Genomic DNA, 16,871 nt, shown 5'->3' on the forward strand with positions numbered 1-16,871 from the left:
GGCATCCAGGAGTTCTGCCCTCCCCTCCCCCCCTTGAAGAACAAGATGACAGCACAGGCTGTAGTCACGTTTATTGGGAGACAAGTGCATGTCGTCACCACTAACGCATGTCCGTTGGTGGGGGGGGGGTGGAGAGACTGGTTCCTAACGCCCCCCCCCCCCCGAGATTCATTCCTGGATGTAGAGGTTGCTGGGGGCGGTAGGATCATCTGCTGGGCGTGTCTCCACCACCACAGGCCTGGGGAAGGAGGGGAGGGGTCAGTGCGTTGGTTCGTTCCTTCATTCATTCATTCATTCATTCATTCATTCATTCATTCATTCCCAAAGACGTTATTGAGGCTGAGCCAGCACTGCTGCGGGCTATTGGCAGTGATGAGCAGAGAGGGTCTCTGCCTTCAGGAGGTCAAAACGGGAAACCAACCTGAATCAGTGAGTTGTGGTTTGCCCACACAATGTGGTAACGGAGCACACTGCATGGACACCTATCCCAAAGGGCTGCCCAGTGTGCCCCGAAGAATAGACGGTGGGCCCTGAAAGAGGCTCAGGAGGGAACTTGGTCAAAAGTCAGGGAAAGGTATTCCGGGCAGAGAGAACAGCCTATGCAGAGGCTTTGAGGTGGGAGAGGGCTTGGGGCCTGGCTGCAGAAGTCAAAGTCTGTGCGCTGTGGCCGGGTCTGGCTGTGTATCTTGAGGTGTTTATCTGGTGTCCGGGACCAGGTATTTAATGGGAGAGTTTAAATGAAGAGAGTGACACATTCAGATTTAGATTTTAAAAGACCTCTCTGGGGGCGCCGGGTGGCTCAGTCGGTTGAGCCCCGTATCGGGCTCTGTGCTGACAGCTCAGAGCCTGGAGCCTGCTTCGGATTCTACCTCTTCCTCTCTCTCTGCCCCTCCCCTACTCGCACTGTCTCTCTCTGTCTCTCAAAAATAAAGGGGCGCCTGGGTGGCTCAGTCGGTTAAGCCTCCGGCTTTGGCTCAGGTCAGATCTCACGTGCGTGGGTTTGAGCCCCACGTCGGGCTCTGCGCTGACAGCTAGCTCGGAGCCTGGAGCCTGCTTCAGATTCTGTGTCTCCCCCTCTCTCTGCCCCTCCCCCTCTCATGCTCTGTCTCTCTCTGTATCAAAAATAAAACATTAAAAAATAATAATAAATAAATAAAAAACATTTAAAAATAAAAATAAAAGACCTCTCTGGCATGTCAAAAGGTCACAAGAGATCCTTGAAGGGGCTCTCGCTGGCTAAATCTGGGCGTTCTTGTGTCTCAAAATATGTAATGATGAAAGTCGTATAGACTTTAACCCACAGGATAAGATGGAAATTCAGGAGACTATGCTGAAATACACACACACATACATACATACATGTCAGAGAAAGGACAGCTTTCCCTACAGTGGCATGCCCACTAATAAGTGCAGAAATAGAAAAATCACCACTGGGTAACTTTCCTAAGAATATTTTCAAGCAAAAATCAATAATAGATGCTAAAAGCTGTGAGTCAAAGTCTGATAGAAACAGTATAATTACACACTCAGCAAATCACCACAAAAGATACTTTTTTAAAATACAAAAAGTAACTTTATAGTGGAGAAAACAGACTCACTCCCCCTCACTCAAATGCTCAGAGATAAACTAGGACAAACTGGCAGGTGCCACCTGATACGGTGTACTGAGACATGCCATCACTTCTGCCCTATCCCTGCCCCCAAATGCTTAACCTAGAAACCTCAAACCCAACTGAGGGACATTCTGGAAAACGACCTTCCTGTCTACTTCAAAAGTATCAAGGTCGTGGAAAACAAAGGAGGCCTGAAGAACTGTTCCAGGCTAAAGCCTAAAGCAACACCACTCCTAAATGCACCCCATCATCCTGGATTGTCTCCTGGACCGGAAAAAAAAGTATTATTTTTTTGGATATAAAGAGTATCATTAGGCCAACTGGTGAGACTGCGTATGTGGGTTAGAAGGCAGTCATGTCTGGCTGCTGTTTTCTTGATTTTGACAGCTGCACTGTGGTCTGTGAGGGGATGCCTTTGCTTGGATTTAGGAAACAACTCACACCCATATAGAAAAACAAAATGATACACATACAAAAGAGGATAAAATAAACATGATAAAAACAACCCAAAGCCAACAAAACAAAACAAACAACAACCAAAACATTAACATCTGGGGAACTGGATGAATGAAGGGAATATAAGAATTTTTAAATTTCTTCTTGCAACTGCTGAGTCTAAAATTATGTCAGGCTAAAAAGTGAAAATAAATATTAAAAAATAAAAATGTCCCCTTGGCTGCAGTGTGGGGAATGGACTATAAGGGACAGAGACAGAAGCAGGGAGACCAAGAGAGAGAATGTCCAGGCCAAAGATACAGGTGGCTAGAGAGACCTGAAGACACCTCCCCAAGCTGGACGCCCCCTCCCAGGTTCTGGGGCCCCCTTCTCTAAGTCCATACCTGGGGGAGCCAAGCAGACGGAAGGTGAGGGTGGGGTCTCTCAGCTCCTGCAGCAGCTGGGGAAAAGGTGTGTGTCAGTATCTAGAAGACTCTTAGAGGAGTCTCCCTTAAAGGGAAGTGGCGGGGGGGGGGGGGGGGGGGGGGGGGGGGGGGGGGGGGGGGGGGGGGGGGGGGGGGGGGGGGGGGGGGGGGGGGGGGGGGGGAGGGGTATCTGAACTTCCAGTCTTAGGTTCTTAGGTCCAGAAATAATCATTCTAGCTAACACCATTCACCAGCTGTGTGACCCCAAGCCAGTTACTTTACCTTTCTGTGCCTTAGAGTACTACTAACCTGTGAAGTCACAGGACCTTCCTGATATGTGATGGTGAAGTTTAAGTATAATACAAACATATAAGGGCAACATCTGACACATAGAATTCTATGAGCTAAGGACCATTTTTTTTGCTCCATTTCCCAGATGGGGAAAGTAAGGCATAGGAAGGTTGTCATTTTCTTGAGGCCAATCTGCCGATTCCAATGCAGGCAATTTGTTCACGCTCTTAACCGCCCACATCTCTCTCTAGTGACCCCTATTTTATAGCTGGAGACTGAGGCTCAGAAAGAGTAGAATCTCTTGCACAAAATCCCACAGTGGCCCGGAATGAGCTCTCTAGAACCAAGAGACCCTGGGGTACAGAAAGGGACCTGTCTGAACTGAGACTGGAGGAAGCTTCTAGTCAGGGCCTCACACCCTGACTCAGTTCTCCTGATCCACCTGATGAACTTGATGACTGATGAGGGAGGAGCGGGTTTGTGGGCATCAGGATGGAGAGGCTTACCTGGTCTGAGCCCGGAGCCCACACCTGCACTCCATGCTTCCAAAAGGCCTGGAGCCGACCCCCGACCATGGCTGGGAGGAAAGCAGTCCTGTTACGCTCGGGCATCATGAGCCTCCACTCTGGACCGCGGGCCCTCCCATCCCTGCACGTACCCACAGCCTCTACCGCTTCAGTCATAGGGATCTCCGGAGTCCGAAGCCCTCGGACTGGGTCTCCCTCTGGGGTCACCAGCTTCAGAGACCCTAGAAGATAGTAGAGAGAGGGCTTTAAGGGCGAGGCTCAGAAGGATGCTAAGAGACTGTACAGTAAATTCACTGAGAAGCAAAGCGGGTCGGGAGCAAGGCGTGGAGGGGCTCAGCATTTCTGAGAGGCACAGGGTCTGTGAGGCTGAGATCCAGGAACAGTGGAGGAAAGAGAGGGAGGAGGGTCCTTACCATCCATCAACACCATCACCTTGTCTTCCTCTACCTGGGTCACCTGCACGGGTCCCCTGTGCTCTGTTTGACAGGAGTTGGGTCAAAGACCAATTCCACCTGCTTCTGCCTTCCTCTACCAGGCACCTCTCCATTCCCATGCTAGCAGGCTAAACCCCGCCCATCCCAGCGGCCCCGACGGGTCCTCAACCTCACCGACTGCGTGTATCCACCTCTCTCCCCTCGCCCCAGGTTCAGTCCCTTTCCCAGTTACCCTAATTAACACCGCTGTCTAAGCACAGCCCAGCCGTCCAGCCCACCCCTCCAGCAGCCCCACCCCTCCAGCAGCCCCGCCCCCACGAGCCCGCCCCACCCACCTGTGCTCATCTCGCCCAGCCAGCAGGAGAGCGCGCCGAAGCGCACGGTGTGGAAGAGCACCGACTTCGCCGGCCGCCCCGGGCTCACGCCGATGCAGACGGCGGGCAGCTCGGAGCCTGGCCCGGTCAGTAGCGCGAACACTGGAAGGGGCGTCGGTAGCGGGAACAGCACCTGCTGCAGGTCGCACGGGGAGGGGCGGGCTCAGAGGCGTGGGCGGGGCCCGAGAGGGGCGGGGCCTTGGAGGATAGCCTGCAGGGGGCTCCCCAAGTATATTTCTTGGGCCCTCGGCTTTGCGGGATGGCAACTAGGAACTTCAGGGGGTGAGGCCCCCGAGGCGTGAGGTGATGCCTCCTTAGAAATGGTGGGTGCGGCCTCAGAGTTGGCGTGGCTTGTTTGGGGCGTGCCGCCTTAATGACAGCAAGGCAGGGTCGCCGGAAGGGCGTGACCTCACAGACTGCAGAGTCTCCTTCGACTCAAAGGATCTGAGTGGGGTCTCCTTAGAGACCCCGGGGATGGGACATAGGGCCTGAAGAACTACTAGGCTGGAGTGAGAGGCGGAGCTTAAGGATGAGGAAGCACTCAGAATGGGGAGCCTCTAGCGCCGACCACAGGTGGGCGGGGCCTCGGGTAGAAGCGGGCCTTCAGAAGCATAACGAGTGGAAGGGCCTAGCATTCAACCTCCCAGACTCCCCAGCCTCTACAGGCCCCCTACCCGGACCAGCAGGAACTTGTTCATGGGCTGGTACCACTGAAGTAGGACCACGGACGTCTCCAGTGCCCCGCACAGGAACGGGCCCCCGGAGTTCGCGCCCTCCGCTGTGGGGGTGGGTAAGGATGGGTTAGGGTCAAACTTCTCTCCCCTTCCCCGCCCCCCCCGAAAGGACACACAACTTTCCCCGGACTCCAGACACCCTAACAACGCAACCCCCTTGGGTAGATGCAGGCCGAGCCCCGCCCCTGGCCCTACCCCACCCCCTTTCCTCTAGTTCCCCCCACTCCCACGCCGTTAGGATTCTCTCTCACCCACGCAGCAAGCCCGGCACCCTTTGGTGTCCTGGATCTTGGTGGAGACCATGTTCTTCCTACAGAAGAAAGCGGGCGTAAATGCGGAGGGACAGCAGGAATGCGGGATTACAGGGGCCTGTGGCGCCACTGGGGGCAGGTACCTTGCCAGTAGCCGGTGGGGGCTAATGTGCGCGATGGGGCTTCCCGCTCTGGTCTCCTTGCGGTCCAGCAGGCCCAGGATACTATGAGAATACAGGTGGGGGGTCTTTCCTGCAGTGTGTTGGGGGGAAGCAGTTAAAGGACACCAGACACATCCACCCTTCCCTGTCCCTTCTCTTGGCCCTATCCCTTTGAAACTCCCAAGGCTTCGAGTCTCAAAACGGTTTTATTTATTCATGTGCTTGGCTCTGGTGAATAGTGGTGAGTAAAACAGATCCGTTCCCTAGCCTCCTGGGCTACTAGCCTCCTGAGGCACTATGGACACTTAGCCAGTCAGGCGAAGTTACACACATTACTAAGGTTAAGAAGAAACCTATCCAGAAATTCCCTTGAAATCTATCATCACAGATGTGATATTAACTCATGAAGCCTATTTGGCTTGGCGTTTCCCTGTAAGTTAGAAATTCTTTTATGCAAAATGTTTATAAAACAGTAACACAAAACGATGACCTCTACCTACTCCACTCATTCTCTTTTACTAAAGTGTGGAATACATTGTAACTGCCATCTAACCTCTAAGGAAGGTAAAGACTTACTGCAGGCCTTACCTCAAAACTGACTTGAGGTGGGACTACTGTGAACCCCATTTTACAGGTAGGGAAACTGAGGCTCAGGGAGCAAGTCCCACAGTGAAGAAGCTGAGATTTTAACTGTGGGCTCTGTGGGGAGGGGCTATGTTTTTCTTATCCAGCTGTGCCCATCTACCTCCCAACCCCCTCTCAACCCCTTAACTTCTGACCCCGCTCCCCCCACCTGACCCACAGCCAGACCTGAGAGAGACATGAGGACATTGTTGATGGAGTACACCCAGGTAGTCCGGCTGGGAAAGAGCTGTGGAGAACGAGGTAGATGGCTCCCATAAGACCCCGGTAACCCCCAACTCCAGCCCTTGGCCCCCGAGGCGCTGTCCTCACCATCTCCAGTGTGGCCTCCTGGTCATTGCGGTTCAAGATGAAAATGCCTTCCTCTGCCCCCAGGAGCAGGTGCTGGTCTGTGGGGACAGACACAGGACACTGGGATCGGCCTCATCCTGGGGGTGGGGGGCGGCTCCCAGACCCTGACCTGACCCCAAACACTGCTAGTCTGACCCTCAATTCTCTCTTACTCCCAGCCTCTGTTTCCTGAAATCTGAACTCAAACCCCGACCCAGTGCCAGTTCAGGCTGGTCTCATTCTTACCTACCTCTCAAGATTGGACCTGCAGATCCTGACCCCCTGTCCCCTCGACTTTGATCCCCAACATCAGTCATACTTCCCCCAAATAGCCTTCAAAGTTTCATCCTTCTCTTCCCCAGTTCGGACCCCCAAATGCTAATCTTGGCTTAACACTGATGCTCAAATGCAGGCCCCCTGAAATGTGTTTTTTTCTGTCCAGTGTGTCCCCCTCAAACTCCAATGCTATTTATTAAAAGTAAGTTTTAGTCATTTTTTAAAAAATATTTTAAGTAATCTCTACACCCGACATGGGGTTTGACCCTACAATCCTGAGATCATCAAGGGTCACACACTCCACTGACTGAGCCAGCCAGGTGCCCTAATGCTGGGCCTTTAACATTGACCCCTCACTGACCTTGCCTCCGTATCTCTAGTCCCCAAATCTTCTCACTTTCTGTGACATTCCCATCCCCCAAACTACCGACTCCAAAATGCAGACCCCACTCTCTCTACCATTGACCTCCAGCTGAGAGAAAAGGGGTCCCAGTGTCTCCCAGCTTCTACTCCATACTCTACCATTCTGTTATATTTGATATTCCTGGCCCCTAAACTCTTATTTTCTGAATTTTCACCCACACATTCATTTTCACTCTACCCATCTTTGATCTCCAAGCCCCAGCTGTAAGCCTGGGCTCTGGTCCTGCCTCAGCTCTGCCCCCCCATCCTGTTAAGACCCTCCCCAGGGGGACACAGGGGGCTCAATCAGTTAAGCTTCTGACTCTTGATTTCAGCTCAGGTCATGATCTCAGTTTGTGAGTTTGAGCCCCGAATTGGGCTCTCTGCTGTCAGCACAGGGCCTGCTTCAGATCCTCGGTCTTACTATCTCTGCTCTTCCCCCGTTCTTGCAATGTGCTCTCTCTGTCTCAAAAATATATATTAAAAAAGACCCTCCCCCAACCCTGTGTCTGTGCCTCCATTAAGGGCCCTCCCCATCCCCCCCATCCTCTCAGCGACACTCCCGAGTGCCCACCCTTGGTGGAGGGGTGTATCCAGGCAGCTGTGCTGTGGATCCGGAGGGGACAGCCATTGAACAGCTTCACGAGAAGGGCACATCCCTAGGCAGGCCACGGGATCCAGCAAAAGGAAGGAGGGGACAGGAAGGTGCAGGGGTTAAGACTCTGACGCAAGAGCACCAGCAATCAAATCCTGCCTCTGCCTCATCCAACGTTTATGACCTGGGCAAGTTATGCATCCCTCTTTGCCTCCGTTTCCCCACCCGTGACATGTGAGACAATGTCGCTCTTTGCGATGTCGCGCTCCATCTGTGAAGGTTTACACCACATATAAACGTGAGATCGGTGTCTGGCACAAAGGCACTTCTCAACAGATGTCGCCTGTCGTCATTGTTACTCTTCCGGTCCCCACACACCATCCCCTGCGCACCCCCAGACACCCAGAGGTGTGAGTCCTCAACACGGCCGGTCTCACCTTTCTCTTCATCTTTTCCTTCTTGGGGGGCAACAAGGGGGGCTGATCGGGGTCTCGGGGGGTTGGGTTACAGAGCGAGGGTTCTGAGACAGGATGGAGGAAAATCAGTCCCCAAAGCGCCCCTCCCCTGCCCAACTCACACCCCCTGCCCACCTCCTCCCCCGGCCTGCTCCCTTACCTGAATGGGCAGTTAGGTGGGGGCCTCGGGTGACCGGGGGAGGCCCGAGATGGGGGGTGCGTGGGGGAGGCCCACTGGCACACCGGACCAGCACCCCTGGGCTCAGCTGCCCATCATCCCCAGTGCCCCCGGGACCCTCGTCTGATGGAGAACGGAACTTGGGCTGTGGGGATGGAGAAAGAGTGTGGGGAAACACATTAGATGATCTCAGAGAAACTGCCCTGCAGTCCAAACCCTGCCTCCGCCAAAATCGACATTGGTCATGGCTCTGCTCCTTCGATGTCCCCCTACCATTCAACCCCTCTGCCTCCGCCAACAATACACTCCGTCAACTAAAGGGTTAAGGTCAGGGGCTCCTGGGTGGCTCAGGTCATGATCCCCAGGTCCTGTGAGTCTGAGCCCTGCATCTCTGGCTCTGGGCTGCTTTGGATTCTGTGTCTCCCTCTGTGACTCTCCCCAGCTCCTGCTCCGTCAATCTTTCTCCCAAAAATAAGTAAACATTAAAAAAAAAAAAAGAACTAAAGGGTTAATGCCAGATAGCTTAGTGCTGAGACCAGCGTCCATCTGGCTAAATTCTTTGAATTCCATCCTTAGGTTCAAGGATCCTCCTTCCAGACACTAATGTGTTCATCATCCAGGTCTCCCAGACTTCAAGGGACCTAGTGTCCCAGACTCCAGCCTTAGAGTGCCCAGTATCCCAGCCTCTAAGGACCCTGGCCTCCTGGTCCCCAGCCCCCAGCCCCTAGGGCCTTACCTTGGGAGGCAGTGGAGGAGGTATGTCCTCTGCAGGGGTGGGGCTGGAATATAAAAATGGGGGAAGCGGCCGGCCGTGGGTGTGGGTACCGTGGACTAGGGGCAGATGGGAGTGGCTGGGGACCTGAGGTCTGAGATCAAGAGGGTTGGGGGTGCCCGGGTCTGGGCTAGAGCTGACTATTAAGGCACACACAGCCACGAGGACACTGGCACCAGCAACATGAGATACCAAGTGTGGACAGTGCATCAAGCCTGAATCTTCACAGCCACCTAGCAAAGCAGAGCCCATGAGCTCCTGGGGGTCAGGTCTCACTGGGTGCTGGGCTCTGCCTGTGAGCCCACTGCAGATGAGATGGGTGGGCGTGAGGCTGCCCAGGGCCTGGGCTGACTTCGGGGCTGAGGTTGGGGTCTTGAGCTGAGGGAAATTCCCAGGGGGGGAGATGCAGCTGAAGCTTGCACTTTGAAGGTGGGGCCTGGGGTGGAACTTGCAGGAGGTGGGGGTGCAGAGCAACAGCTGGGCACAGATGGCTGGGCTGTGGTGGAGGGCCCGGGGCTCAGCTGCCGTGGGGCTGAGGGGGAAGGAGAGTGGGGGCCGAGGTTGGGGTTGGGACCAAAGGGAGATGGTAGCTGTTGGAGGGTGGGAGAGGGGGAGGACCAGTGGGGCTGGGGGCCACCCCTCTCTTACATGTCCACGTCATCGTAGTCGTCGTCCGAGTCCGATGGCTGCCTCCTGAGGAGTGACAGGCATGACCCTCAGGTGCTTCCCCCACATATCCCAGCCCCCTCCCCTCCACACTGAGGGTCTCTGACCTAGGGCTGCTGCTCCTGAAGTCTCCAGGGGGCTGCAAGTGGGCCTGTGGGACAGTAAAGGGTCAGCAGTGCCGAGGGGGAGGGGGAGGGCATCTGAGGTGAGCAGGGGGAGGCACCTCACCGTGTGGGCTGTGGGTCTGGACTCCATTCCTCTGAGCTTCCGGAACTCCATGTGCCTCCCTGGAAGGGAGGAGGGTAACACGGTGAGCTGAGGAGATGGATCCGAGAAAACGGTAGAATTTGGGGGCGGGGTTTGAGGTCAGGGCTTAGGACTGGCACTGTCCTTTAGTCGTGTGGGGAAATCTTGGTTTACAGGGGTTTCATTTGGGGGTCAGGGTTTGGGACCAGAGAGATGGGGCTCCAAGGTATCAAGGGCTTGCTTTCAGGTTCCATATGGGTACTGGGGATCTGACAGAGATTTCTGAGGTTTCTTGGGGGGGTCCTCGTGTTATGAGAAGTCTCAGGGGGTCTGTAGAGTCATTTTGTAGGTCAGCTGGTGATGAGGTTTTCTGGAGTCGTTTGCAGGGTCAGATAATGATGAGGGTCTCTGAGGGTCTGTGTGGAGGTGACGAGGGTCTCCAGGGTCTATCATGAGATTAGATGGTAGTGATGAGGGTCCCTAGCAGGATCACAGAGGGTGGAATGGTTCTCTTGGATCTGTTACAGGGTCAAGTATCCCCAAGCTTAAGGATTCTCTACTCACGACAGCAATCAGCATCTGGGATCCCTAGAGAGCTGGATCGGTGGGTGGACCTGATCCTCCGGGGGACGGCAGGGGGCACCTGGGCAGAGTGGCATCGGCATCAGGACCATGGCCCTCCCTGCGGCACCTTTACCACCCTGCGGGCCCAGCCGGGAGCCTCTGGCTCTCCCATAACCCTCTGCGCCACCAGCCCTGTGCCCAGCTCCCCATCCCTCTTCCCCCTTGTCCTTTTAAGAGGCCTCAGGAAAGCACTCTGGGCACAGGGCACAACCTAAGCGAAGGTTCTTGTCAGCCAGGGTGCCCTCACCTCAGGCTCCTCATCTTCAATCTCGACAACAGGAGCCCCCTTCCCTGGATTCCTCAGTTTGTCAAGAAGATCTAGAATCAGGCTTCTATTTAGCCTGGGCTGGGACACCAGTTGATGCTAGAAATGGGGAGGACGGTGTCAGCAAACAGAAAGCTGGTATTGGGGAGAGGCTGGGACATGGACCCAAGAACCTGTCTAAGGGAATCTAAGTGGTGGGGGAGGACAGCTGAGGAAGAAGGCAGGGAACTCTGGGAAACTGAGCCTGGGGGATTTTAAGGGGTTGGAAAGGATTAGAAGAATCTGGGGTTCCCAGCAGGGGCCCCTGGAGAATCCCACAGTTATCTTAGAGGGGAATAGACTTCCCCAGGAATTCCAGAGTATAGCCAGGAATGGATCTGGAGGTCCTTGGGAATCTGTGAGTTTTAGCAACTCTAGATATCTTGGCAAAAAGTCTAGGGTACATTTTGGAGAGTCCTGGACAGGTCCCGGGGAGTTCTGGGGGGGCGCCTTTGGGAAGGGCTTTTCAAGGAAGGGAGGGGAAGTTTACACTGAGCATCTTGGTGGCCCCAGGTCGTTTCTTGGGGTTCTTAGTGAGGGTGACTTTGACAAAGTTGTGGAAGGCAGCCGACCTTGGGAGGAAGAAGTTCCAGGGTGAGGAGACCAGAAACTCTCCCATCAGGTTCTGGCTCTGCCCTGGCCTGCCCTCCCCGTCTCCCCTCTCCTACCATTTGCCTTTTTCTTTTAGCCTGGGGGGCTGGTAACCACTCTTCGACATGAGGAAGAGAACTCTAGAAGAGTAAGGAGAGAACATGGTGTTCAGATGCTCAGTGACCCGAGGGGTCCCCAACAGCACTGGGGTCACCAGAGAGCAAAGCAAGGGACAGAACAAGAATGAGCCTTAGGTTTTACAGGGTGCTGGGATGCCACTTTCAAGGGACTCTGCGGGTCACATGACACAGTGACCGAAATTATTAAGAGAGAGAGGCTCAAGTTGGGGTTCCCAGTGTTGACGCTTTCTCGGTTGAGAAGCTCCTTGGGGGCTGAGATTGAGCTTGAGGAAAGGGTGTCTCCTGCACTTGGGGCCTTGGTGTAGGCGGCAGGCTGGGGGTGGCGCTCAGGGTCGGGGCAGGGCGGGGTCCCTGGGCCCAGGGGGCACCTGCCTACCTGAGAGGGTGCACGTCAAAGAGCGGTGGCTGTAGCTCGGCTAGTTCGATGGCGGTGATGCCCAGGGACCAGATGTCACACAGCTCATTATATCCCCCCTTCAGGGCCACGGCCGCCACTTCTGGAGCCATCCTGGGGGCAGAGACCCTCAGAGAGCCAGGGGTGACACAAGGCTGGGAATGGGGAGACTCCTTGGCATGGGGGTGGGGACAGGAGAGAGACAGAGAAAAGGAGAATGGGGCATGGAGAGAACCAGATGCAGAGAGAAACATCCAGGTGAAGAGACAGGAATAGAGGCCCGGAGAAGTCAAGACAGAGGATCAGAATAAAAATCAATACAAAGAGGGGCGCCTGGGTGGCTCGGTCGGCTAAGCTCAGGTCATGATCTCACAGTTCATGGGTTTTGGGTTCGAGCCCCGCGTCGGGCTCTGTGCTGACAGCTCAGAGCCTGGAGCCTGCTTCGGATTCTGTGTCTCCCTCTCTCTCTGCCCCTCCCCCACTCACGCTCTGTCTGTCTCCCTTCCAAACATAAATAAAAATTTTTAAAAAATTAATACCAAGAGACCTAGGTAAATGGAAAACTCAAGAGAGAGCCAAAAAGAAAACAGAATGTTCAATAGAAAAAGGCAGAAGCAGGGAAAGAAGCCAGGAAGGAGATTCCTTGTGATCCAGATGGGGAAAACCACTGCCCACCCCCTTCATCCCCAGCTACCCGCCAGGCATCCCTCACCAGTAGGGCGTTCCAATGAAAGAGAGGCGTCGGGCCAGCGTTGCCCCAATCTGAGCCGAGATACCAAAGTCAGCTGGAGGCAGAAAGAGACACAGTGACCTGTGGTCCCCTATCCCCTTGGTTCCCAGCCAGATGCCACCTAATCCCCACCCACCACACTCACCCAGTCTGACCTCCCCAGCGTCATTGATGAGGATGTTGGCTCCCTGGGGAGAGGGGGGAAATTAGAGGTGTCAGAGACACCTCCCAGCCCACACTGCCTCCACCCGCTGGCCCTTCCCAACGCCCCAGCTCAGCACCACCCTGAGCCCACCAAACACCATCTCCTGGGCCCTCCACCCACCAAGGCCACTTTTCCGCCCCTGGACTACCTTGATGTCTCGGTGTATCTTCTTCTGTGAGTGCAGATAGGCAAGTCCCTGGGGAAGAGAGTGGACACGGGGGCTGTGAGTGTCCGGGGGCTGGAGCAGGGCCCTGCCCCAACCCAAGCCCACCGCCCCTCTCCTCACCTGGAGCACTTCCCGGCACACATAGCCAATCTGGAGCTCTGACAGGGGGCCTGTCACTGCAAAGGTCAACCAGTGGCGCTGGGTGGGAGCCAGGAAGCTGACCCTGGAGCCCCTGGCCAACACCCACGCTGGCTGAGACGGTGCCACATGGGGAGGGGGAGATGGAGGGGCAGTCCCTGGCCAACACAGGGAACCTGAGGCTGGAGGGAGCCAGATTCATTCAACAGATATTTACCGGGTCTACTGGGTGTTAGGCAGTGGATTGGGGCACTGGGGAGACAGCCGTGGACAAGAGATAGAGCTCCCTGCCCTTGCGATGAGAACATTCCAGGGAGACAACAGACAATAAACAAGATGAGTAAAGCATAGCGTGTGAGATGCTAATAATGTGAAAGAAAAAAAAATAAAGCAAAAAAGAACAACAGGAAATATGTGTGGGAAGGGGTATGACATTTTTACAGGGTGGTCGGTAAAGTCTACTCTATTAGGAGAAGATGACGGGGTGAAGACGTGATCGGTCCAGCTTGGAGGGGAACAGGAGAGTAGGTGCAAAGGCCTAGAGGTGGGAGATTGCGTGGTGGGTTTGAAAAGCAGCAAAGTGGGCGAGGGGGGGGGCGTGGGTGGGAGAGAAGAGAGGTAGGAGGCAGAGTCTGGCAGCCTGGGCGCAGGTGGGGGGTCACAGTGGGGAGCTTGGGCTTCTCTGTGGAGGGAAATGAAAGCCAAGGGAGGGCTCTGAGCAGGGGGTGATGTGACTTTGCAAAATGAGGAAAGGCAGAGGGACACAGACATACACACACACAGAATGAGAGAGAGAAACAGAAAGACACAGAAACAGGAACAGATCCAAACTGAGACCGAAAAGCACAAAGAAAGACATTCTGAGAAACACAGAGACACAGAGGGGACAACAGAGAGACACAAGACAGAGAGAAGTGGTCGGAGACCAGGTCCAGCCGACTGGCTGTGTGAGCCGCTTCCTTTCTGAGGGCCTCAGTTTCCCCCCTCCTTGAGGACTTAATGAATTCCTTCCTATTCTGACACCTGAGATCTTGGGTTCAAAGGAGACAGAGAGATGGTCGAAGACAGAGGCTGCCATCAAAAATTGAGAGGCGATCAGAGGCCCACCCCATCGCTACCCTCAAATTTTCCAAAAGAGTGAAAAGCAGGTTGAGAGACAGAATCAGGGACTCAGTCACTCAGTCAACGAAAATGTGGACCATTAGCATGGGCCAAAAATGCAGAAATACTCAAACACCGCTATGGACACATAGGTGAGAAAATGCAGACGGAAGATGAGAGGGGCGCGCGGAGGGGATCGCTGCACACAGGAGGCCTGGGGCTGGACTGCCAACCCCTGGAGGGCAGAGCCCAGGGCCCACTCGGTCACTACAGCAACCCCAGCACTGGCCAGGCCCAGAGCGGGCTCACCGTGCAGAATGTGGACCAGAAAGACAGTTTTAGACGACACAACCCCAGAGACACAGGAGGGATGGACGGCGGTGAGGGGTGCTGCCTGGACCCCCCTTGGCCTTCCTCTCACCTTGGTAGATGTCCTGGAGGGAGCCAGCCCCGCAGAATTCCATGCATATCCAGAACTTCTGCAGCCTACAACGATCCAGGAGTAATAATAACAGCAGTCATAAGTCATTACTGGTAGGACAGCCCGGCTCACTCTGTCTTGTCCCAGTTCAACAAGAACTTTAACGTGACAGCCGTCATCCACCTCTCCTTGCCCACCAGAGGGAGATCAATCCACTTCCGTTTTTCAGGTGGGGAAGTTGAGGCTCTGAGAGGAAATGTATGTTCAGGGTCAAACCCAGGTCTTTGGACTCCTAACCCAGGAGGGCTCCCAACTCTGCTGTCCCGTGCTAACCGAGAAGACAGGGCAAATATCTCCCAGGTTAAGCAGGTTAAGGGGAAAGAGGGTGCCAGGTCTGGGAGACAGAGATCATCACTAGGACATCAAGGATATTAATTTAGGAGTCAGAGGATTTCGGGAATTAATGGAGCAGAGAGTGGAACTGGGGGACCTGGAGAGCAGGATGATGAAAGATTAATTTTAAGGGGACTTGTTTTCAGGTTTCGGTACTACAAAGGAATTGCTGTTGGGGATCCCTGCTCAGAAATGGGGAATCCCTGCTCAGAAATGGGAGTCCCGAATTGCAGAGCACATCGGGGAATGCTCTGTTCAAAAAAGTGGGACTTCAGACTGGGGTTCAAGCTGGGGGGGGCGGTCGTTTAAAAATAGGGGTGCAGGATCGGAGGTCAGGGATGGGGGCTCCGGGCTAGGGGCCCGGCAGGGTGCCAGGGCAGGTTTGAGGCTCATCACCAGAGATAACTCCCATGGTAGGCCACGATGTTGGCATGCCGGCAGGTTTTTAAGATGAGGATTTCCTTCTGCAGTGTGGAAACATCATCGTCTGTGAGGAGGAACAGGAAAGAAAAGGCCGCTGTAGGGGAGGAGTATGGGGGAGGCAATCCCGTGTCCCAAGAGAAGGGGGATGGGGAACGAACTGCCGTGTCCTCTTCTCACCAGGCTCCATCTTCACCATCTTCACTGCCACCAGGTCCCCCGTCACCTTGTCTCGAGCCTTGTAAAGGGGAAGTTGGCAGTCAGGCAAGGCTCCATTCGCCTGAGTTCCTTCTCAGCATCCCTGACCGTGCCAAGGACTGGGACCCTCTCTCATCCCCTCCCCTTCTTGGGCCTCGTCCCAAAGGGTCACTGGTTGGAGGGTGATGGAGAAGGAAGGGTGTCCTCACCTTGAAGACTTCTCCATAGGTGCCACCACCCAGCCGCTGCAGCAGGTCATAGTGGTCCCGGGGATCCCTATTAAAGATGTCGGGGTCCACGAGTTCCATCCCTGAGGGCTGGAGCTGGGCCCGCGCCCAGGGGCCAGCAGGGCCTCAGGGCTCGAGCGTGGCACCTCCCTCCCTCCCCACAAGTCCTGCGCCCTGCACCCGCCTTGCCTTGCCTCCACCGGCTGTGGCCTCCCCCCTCCCCACTCTCGCTTCCTGCCCCAGCACAGGGCTGTGCCCTGCACAAGGCTGTGCAGCCGGCTCCACCCCCTGTCCCCTGGGCCCTGAGAGTCTATATGCGAGGGGCAACTTGCTTTGGGACCCAGGGGACCAGCCCCTCCAACTCCAGGGCTCAGCGCTGAATGTAAACCAGATGCAAACTATCTTATGATCTGGGGGGGTGCCGCAGCACCCCCTCCCCTGTTCCGGGCGGTGGCTAAAAACCACAGTTGAAACTGCTGAGTGCTTGAGGAGATGGAGACTGCAGGCCTGCACAGGAGGGGACACGCAGTGGTGTCTGTTCCCTGGGGCACACATATACACTTAGCAGTACTCACTTAGGTACCCACGGTGCACAGACCAGCACACAGGCCTGGATACCTGTGTGAACACACGTGGACGTACTCAGAGCACATATCTCTTTGCCTACGACACATGCTTGTGCATTCACACCTACAGTGAGCAGAATCCGTATACATATAACCCATGACAGCACACATTAGCCTTCACCCGCAAAACTGAGACCTAAAGGGGATTGAACGCCATCTAGCAGGGTCCAGGAGCCCTCACTCCAGGCTCTGTGGGGCAGGACACCAGCTTTGCAGGTCCCTAGCCCGGCAGTTGGGGCGGAGGAGCATGAAGACCAAGTTCAAGACTTGAAACTCCAAAGCTCAGGATCCTGCCTGGGGCAAAGGGAACCTCAGAGAGCCCCTCCCTAGGGACTTTGGCTGTGGCCCCAATTAAGGGCTACTACGTGCACCCCATTGGTTTTGTG

The 16,871-nt window shown here is 55.0% G+C and overlaps 1 protein-coding gene across 1 annotated transcript; it reads right to left on the minus strand.

Annotated features, from left to right (window-relative positions):
- Positions 1 to 53: 53 nt before the first annotated feature.
- Positions 54 to 16,066, minus strand: MAP4K1 (mitogen-activated protein kinase kinase kinase kinase 1). Its single transcript, XM_029925580.1, has 31 exons — positions 15,842 to 16,066; positions 15,615 to 15,672; positions 15,411 to 15,501; positions 14,622 to 14,686; positions 13,082 to 13,137; positions 12,944 to 12,991; positions 12,736 to 12,778; positions 12,573 to 12,645; positions 11,843 to 11,974; positions 11,404 to 11,466; positions 11,226 to 11,307; positions 10,679 to 10,795; positions 10,372 to 10,450; positions 9,790 to 9,848; positions 9,669 to 9,712; positions 9,544 to 9,588; positions 8,860 to 8,902; positions 8,106 to 8,268; positions 7,928 to 8,010; positions 7,470 to 7,554; positions 6,200 to 6,276; positions 6,056 to 6,116; positions 5,228 to 5,336; positions 5,085 to 5,143; positions 4,774 to 4,877; positions 4,061 to 4,235; positions 3,705 to 3,767; positions 3,423 to 3,512; positions 3,271 to 3,341; positions 2,453 to 2,508; positions 54 to 238 (listed from the first exon to the last, which is right to left on the minus strand). Exons 1-31 carry the CDS (start codon positions 15,938 to 15,940, stop codon positions 169 to 171), a joined length of 2,463 nt encoding a protein of 820 aa, XP_029781440.1. The 5' UTR covers positions 15,941 to 16,066; the 3' UTR covers positions 54 to 168.
- Positions 16,067 to 16,871: the final 805 nt, after the last annotated feature.

Source organism: Suricata suricatta, chromosome 16, assembly GCF_006229205.1.
Source record: "Suricata suricatta isolate VVHF042 chromosome 16, meerkat_22Aug2017_6uvM2_HiC, whole genome shotgun sequence".
Taxonomy (NCBI): domain Eukaryota; kingdom Metazoa; phylum Chordata; class Mammalia; order Carnivora; family Herpestidae; genus Suricata; species Suricata suricatta.

Excerpts from the sequence above, each read along its gene's own strand:
- MAP4K1 (XM_029925580.1), bottom strand. The coding sequence starts at position 15,940 with ATGGAACTCGTGGACCCCGACATCTTTAATAGGGATCCCCGGGACCAC. Across the intron at positions 7,555-7,927 it reads AGGAAAAGATGAAGAGAAAG|GGATGTGCCCTTCTCGTGAA; the intron begins GTGAGACCGGCC and ends TGGCCTGCCTAG. Across the intron at positions 3,342-3,422 it reads TGAAGCGGTAGAGGCTGTGG|CCATGGTCGGGGGTCGGCTC; the intron begins GTACGTGCAGGG and ends CTTTCCTCCCAG.